This window comes from Hipposideros armiger, unplaced genomic scaffold, assembly GCF_001890085.2.
Source record: "Hipposideros armiger isolate ML-2016 unplaced genomic scaffold, ASM189008v1 scaffold_955, whole genome shotgun sequence".
NCBI lineage: Eukaryota > Metazoa > Chordata > Mammalia > Chiroptera > Hipposideridae > Hipposideros > Hipposideros armiger.
In genome coordinates this window covers 687533-694425 of record NW_017732305.1, presented here as the reverse complement: position 1 = coordinate 694425, position 6893 = coordinate 687533, and the positions used below count along the sequence as shown (strand labels likewise).

The 6893-nt window shown below is 55.3% G+C and overlaps 1 protein-coding gene across 1 annotated transcript in view; it reads right to left on the bottom strand.

Moving 5' to 3' along the window:
- Positions 1-6893, bottom strand: part of TMEM132C (transmembrane protein 132C) — a 347110-nt gene that overhangs the window by 37909 nt on the left and 302308 nt on the right. The window contains exons 7-9 of the mRNA XM_019630847.1: positions 5541-5746; positions 4271-4544; positions 2921-3112 (exon numbers count right to left, since the gene is read on the bottom strand). Coding sequence (XP_019486392.1) covers positions 2921-3112; positions 4271-4544; positions 5541-5746 — 672 coding nt within the window. The remainder of the gene's footprint in view (positions 1-2920; positions 3113-4270; positions 4545-5540; positions 5747-6893) is intronic.

Below are 6893 nucleotides of genomic sequence, written 5' to 3'. Positions count from 1 at the left end.
GGGAATTCCTCAGGAGTCAAACAGAGCAACCACAGCTGGAGAGGTGGTCATGATAAAAAAAAAAAGTAATAATAATTACAATCTCTACAATGGAAGCCTCTGCCGCGAGCAAGAATCATAAAGAGCTCACATAGCCAGGTCAGCAGACCCAGGAGTTGAGATAATAGAACAAATGAAAAAGACCATGAAATAACTCAACACCAACAAAATAACAGCCTACGAAACACAACAGTTGTAACGGGAAATGAAAAGGAGTAGAAACCATGCCAAAAAAGTGGGAGCGAGCAGAAGAAGAAAAGCTCGCGATGTGGACAGAACCACACAGAACTTCGAGACGTGAAAAGGACGCTCGTTGAAATGAATGACCCAGGGACAGTCTGAACAGCAGATTAGGCGTGTTTGAAGAGAGAATCAGTGCCCTGGGAGGCAGAGCTGAGAAAGCGACCCAAAATGTAACCACAGGAATCAAAAGAGATGAACAATATGAAGTGGAGGTCGAAAGAAAGGACAGAATGAGACGGACCAACTGTTTTCTGTTAGAAGATCCAGAAAGAAAGAATATGGGAGGGAGGAAGGTGAAGGAAGTCAGTATTTTAGAGATCATGGCTGGAGATTTTCCAGAATCGAGGAAAAGTGCTGAGAATAAAAACGAAGGTTTCTGATGCCAGTGTTTGAGCTTCCGGATCTCGCGTTAGCTGAAGATACAAATGCCCGAATGGGAACCAGTCAATCCAGGTGTCCGTTTAGGCCGCTGGAGGTGGGGCTCTGTCACCTCTCACTGAAAGCCCAGACGCACATGGGTTGCCGGTGAAGAGAGAGTGAGATTGCGTACAAGACCTAAGGGTGGTGTGACGCTCACCGCTCACCGCTCACCGCTGGTGCTGCCCACGCCTCGCCAGTGACCGGACCTCAACTTTCAGGTGTGAACCTCGCAAATTTTTTTCCCCCGAGGGCATTCTCTGGGACCCATGTGGTCCTGCCTGCAGCCAGGAGGGCCAAGGACTTAACATCCTCTGGGAGCAGCCCTCTGCTAAGGACTGGCAGGAGTTGATACGTGTATCTCAGCATCCTTGCCCCTCTTCTAGCCTTTTCTACGCTGGCTGACAGTTTCCCCAGCGGACGAGGGCTCCAGGAGCCCACAGCGGTGGCTGTCATCACCATCCTTCCTGCATCACTTCCCGCCTCCCCTCCTCCCCCATTTTGGGGTCCCCCTTCATCACCCGAATCAAGTACTTGCACGAATCAAGTACTGGGGGCGCCGAAGCTATGAGGGACAATGTGGCTGACTGACTTCGCTCTCCACCCTGGCGTCTGCCCACATCGGCTGACAGATCGCACGACCGGACACGTCGTCCCCTCCGGATGCCTAAATCGAATGCGTTCATACCAGGGGCGCCCTTAGTGTTCCTCTCTCAGCTTCTCTAGAATAAACGAGGCGCAGGGGACGTAGCTGCCCCTGGCATCATATCCGCAGGCTTACAAGTCAGAGTTCGCCTTTCCAAGTTGAAACTATCAAGAACAAGGTGCCAGCCTTCCCCACCCCAAGGGCGTCAAAAAACCAAAACGAAACAAAAAAAACCCCCAGCACAGTCTGCAAGTTCACCTGGGCTGACTTTTCATCTCAAATTAATTTTTCTTCACAAACTCTAGACAGAGACAGGGAAAGCTAACACCCTGCGTGGCAGCCAGGCTGAGTGGGGCCCTCAGAACACAGCGGGCTCCCCGAAATCCACCTCCATCAGCCCGCTGTGTGATCCACGCTAAGTCCTTCCATCACTGAATTTCAGCGAGCCGGGACGTAGGGTTTTCTCTGGAGAAGCCAACGCATTTTCCCAGAGAGGAGAAAGTGTGTATGACCTAAAATCACACAGGCCCAGGGGTGTTTTCCAGGGTCACGTCCACAAGTCCAGTGACTGACATCCATAAATCCCCGAGCCGGTGCTGGGGCCTCTGAAGATGACCAGCGATGAAGACAGATGGGCGACGTAGGGTGGGGACCGGTGCCCTTGCCCCACACCAGGGAGGTGGCAGTGCAAGCCATCCCTCATTAATTACCCAGTCTCAGCAAATAGCTTCATGCTCACTGCTAGTCTCCCCCCTTTCCTCTGCTAGGCTCACTCTGCTCTTTTGAAACCAGGAAAATCCCTGCCGGTTGGCCGGACGTGCATATGAATGGAATCAATCTGAAACAGCGACAGACAGCCCCTCTCCAGGAGGCCTGCCCTAATCCCTGGCACCTGGAATAGGGCGCCTGGTGATTACGTGATGCGTGATGCTACCTGGCCCAGCTGACCCAACGAGAAGGAGGTCTGCCTGGACGGCCTGGTGAGTCACGTGGGCTTTGGACGCACAGGGGTTTCTGGCGCTGATTTCAAAGATGACAGAGGGCTGGGGAAGTGAGAAGGGCTGCGGGGGCCTTACGTTGCCCAGAGAGGCTCTGGCACACAGCTTGCAAAGCAACGGACGCTTCAGCCCTCTAACCACAAGGAGCCTGGTTCTGCCAACAAAACGCACGGACGGGAAGCAGACCCTTCCCCAGCATCCGGGTCAAAGCCAGCCGGCCGCTGCTCTCAGCCCTGAAACCCTGAGCCTAGAACCCCGCTGAGCCCCCCTGGACCGCTGACCTACAGAGCTGGGAGCTAATGAGCAGGTGTTGGTTTAAGCTGTGAGGTGTGTGGCAGTTTGTGACACGGCAGCAGGCCACTAATACACCGTGTGCGCTGGGTGTGTCACTGCTCTGTGTCATCACAGACCCCACTACTCGGACAAGTGGCCCAAGGCCGGGCCGGTAAGACAAGTTTCTGTGTCTGCACCGACTCAGCCTCACTCTGGAACATGCTTCTGCTGCCCCCCATGTCCCCCACTTCCCCCCTTCTTGCTGAATCGCCCGCTGTCCCCACCCTGCCACCTGGGCTCTGACCTGTTTGGGGGTCCGCAGCGTGTCCTCAGCCGTGGCTACAGCTGTGATGGCCTTGCTGTTCTCCGCGCTGGGGTGGAGCGTGACAGACAGCCCGGCCACCAGCTGGATGGCCAAGTCTGTCACCGACACCTTGTCATCTAACACGGTGACTGTCTTCTCTGCCAGGATGGAGTCAGACAGTGGGGACAACACCTGTGGGATTAGCAGGACACAACACACATCCGTCACACCGTTTCCACGGTCGGAAACGTCCCCAGCAAATGCCTCCTTCATCCCAGACAGCCCCGAGGTCCAGAATACAGGATGAAGGGCTCTGGTACCATCCTTACCTTGTATACTAGCCCCTATGGTATCTCTGTGACAGTCAGACAAAGTCACCCGTTGTTCCCAAGATACTAGTTCTGTCTGTCAGAAAGGTGAACTAAACCTTAAAACCCATCCTGTTTTTAAAAGGAAATGACCCCTTTCATGTAGATGAGGCATCCTTGTGCAGTGTACAACCTGATTAACTGGACGTGGCGGTCCTGCTGGCTGGACTCATGAAGAGTTGCACACAAAATGACCTCGTGCAGCCTGAGTCACATTCTAAGTGAACTATGGAACTAACGGGGAGAGCCGAATTATAAGTAGCCTGTGCTCCCATCAAAGCCCCAGCCACATGTCCTCTGCTGAAACATGACTTTCTGCTCCTCTCCTAAGCCCAGTGTTGGACTTGAGATGTCCAGGTGAAATGATGGAGGTGTACCCGTCATTTCCACATATGGAGGTCACGTAAGGACCTGGAACGACGTTCCAAAAAAGGCGGAGTCAGGAGGGGGGGGACTTGAGGGCTTGTGGAGAAGGCCCTCCATGCCTCTGACGTCTGTCCTGAAACCCCACGTTCTATACATTTCCTTGAGCAGAAGAGACAGCAGGCCTTTGAAGAGAGTTTGTTGAATTCTGAATAAGTGGTAGAATGACTTAAGGAACGCAGCGGGGAAGGCAGGCTTCTTCCCTTGGCCACTGGAGGAGCAGTGAAGAGGGGGCGGGTTATTCCCAAGGGCGTGCTGGGAGGTGGAGCTAAGACAGGAGGGTCACAGGCAGCATGGAGAGTGCTGGGCGGTGCTGGGGACGGAGGCTGCAGCATCCAGAGAGGGTCGTGTGGGGGCCAAGTGCCACCACCTTCTCCAGTCTGTTAGGAAGCAGACCGGGACTCAAGGAGCTGGTCCAGGCTCACCTTCTGGTGACCCCAGGACGCTGTCACGGGGACAGCGCACTGGCCACAGTGACCTGCCCATCTCGCGAGCCTCATCCGTGCTGGCACCAAGCTCAGTGCTGGACGCGCAGAATTCCCCGGCTCCGGCTTCCTACCTGGATGGTGGTCATCCCGACCTCGCGCCCGACCAGGATCCTGCTGTCCTGGAGGGTGGCCACGTGCGGTTCCTCCAGCTTCATGAAGCCAGCCACCAGGTGAGTGATGTCCACCTGCCAGTCGGGGCTGAGCAGGTGGCTCAGCTGTCCCCACGGGCCGGCGCCCTCAGCCACAAACTGGGTGAGGACGCGCACGGTGGCATGCTGGTACTGCAGGGCGCAGCCCCGGCCCCGCCTCTCGTCCTCGTCTTCGTCCTCGCTGTCTCGCGTGGGCCTGTGAGGAAGGAGGAGGGACCCACTCAGCCCCAGGGCATGCCATCAGCGGGGCTCTCGGGTCACAGGCCCGCCAACGGGGGCCACCTCCACCTCCAAGACACCGCGGACCTGCAGGAGCCGCAGGCCCACACGGGAGCACAGAGCGTCAGACACCTCCTTCCTGAAGACGCTTATTGACGACACGCTTGAGGGCTAATATTTACTAAACCTACACCACCCCTTACGTCGCTAAAAGCCATGTGACAATTCACCACTGCATTTCAATGCATACAAGTTAAAGACGTTAAGAAATTAAGTTTCTCAGCATCTCACTGTCTCAGTTCCTCTCCTTGGCTGTGCTGTAGCTGGGCCCTTAAAATGCAGACCCTGGTGCCTGGGAGACTGTCGGGAAAATGGCCCTGATGGCTTAGGACCCAGGATTCCAGGCAGGAAACCAGGAACTTGGCAATGACTCCTGTATAGTGTATGCGGGGTCACAGAGCTTGGCAAACAAGACCTCAGATGCCGACATGTGACAATCCAGGGTCCCACAGAATGCATCAAAGGCTTAAGAGCAAACCGTAACCCCATGGCCCCGTAGAAATGCAATTAAATTGTATTCAATAATTGGATATGCACAGAGCTTTGCAAGCTTATGGATATTCATGAGGTGCAGAAACAGGAATGACAGTTTCACTTACAGAAAATAAACCCAAAGTCAAATCCCCTGGGGGCTTAGGGGCGAGAAGAACGGGTCACGTCTGTTGCTTCCTTCTGAGGAGGCTCGTTCAGGAGACAGGCGACTGGAGGAGGCCCAAGTGTAGGGTGCACCTGGCCTGGCCTTCCTGCCTGGCCGGGCTGTCCTGGCCTTGGTCTCCTCAGAGCGTTGTCGCTCGGCTGCACGAAGTATAATCGCCGTGGTCATAGCAGAACCTACTATGTGCACCTACTATGTGCCAGTCCCTGCTCCCTGCGTGTGATGACGGATAAACACAGCCTTTGTTATCGGGCTCACCTCTTACTGGCCACGATGGGGACCCTCCAGCCTTTGATCTGGCTCAGCTCCGTGTCCGAGACCTCGATCTGCAGGGGCAGCCGGGGCACCCACACGGTGACACGCAGGGGGGCGCTCAGGTACTGGTACGTGAAGTTCACCACCGCGTCCACCTTGCCTTTTATCTCTTTGCCGTTGACAAAGACGTAATCGCAGCGGTCGGACACCTGCAAAGACAGAGAGGGGATGGAAGGCTTCACGGGACCCTTCTCTACTGGCTTTTTCCTCGTGCGAAGCACACGTGCTTAATTGAGGCTCGTCCCAATGCAGAGTCGGAAGCGAGCGCAGTTGGTGAACTTGGGAGGTGACCCTGGGGGGGAGGGGCCTGGAGCAGAGTGAGGGAGACAGAGAAAGCGGGAAAGGAGCAGTTTTTGCATTTGCCGCCGTGACCACCGGGCTATTTCCCCAAGGCTTCATGAGAAACATACCACACTGTCTACCTGAAGGGTCAGAGGCAGGAAGGCCGCACGACCAGTTCCCATCTCTCCCTGGGTAAGGGCTGCCCTAGGGGTTAACTCCCCTGCACTTTCAGACTGACACACAGACCCCGGGAATCTGAGCAGCCCTGGGATGGGGAGTAGAAAGCAGCTTGGGGTGGGATTTTGTGCAACCACCGAGTGATTTGAACCTGCAGAGGGCTGCAGCTGGGACTGAACTATGCGTAGGCCGAGAGAATGTGACGTGGGCGCCAGAGGTGTCTGTTCCCCAGGCTGACGTCTGCTCCGAAAACGAGCCGCACTCACATGCCACCCCACCCGGCCCCCCGGGATCCCCAAGGCCTTTTACCGCGGCCCCCCCAATAGGAAAACTCCCCATCCCTACCCTTCTCCTTCAGTTCATAAAGCCCCAAAATTTTTGAGGAACCCCCAGGCCCCCAGCGTCAAGGCCCCCCTCCGGGGAACCGCTTTCCTCCCTTTTCGGTGGGCCTGGCCAGGGCCTCCCCTGACACCCTCAGACTGTTTATACATTTGTATTGTGGTTGTTCATCCTGTGAATGGCAGCATCGCATTAGTGACCACCAGCTTATGTTTTCTTCCTTAGCATCTTTCATCTTCCCCTTTTCCTTTCTCCGTTACTAGCAGATCTTTGCAGATAGAGCACAACGCAAAACAAACATACAAAGAAAACTAAAAGTCGGCACATGTTTCGATTTTGTGTTCCAGAGACTCGACCCTTAGGGACATGAATCCATATACAGTCCCAAGGACAGTCTCACGTGGCACAGAGACCGAAGGAAGATGCCTGCGTCCCCTGGAACAGGCTGGACGGGGCACCGGGTGGGACCACATCAGAGGTCCCCCATGTGGAGTGACT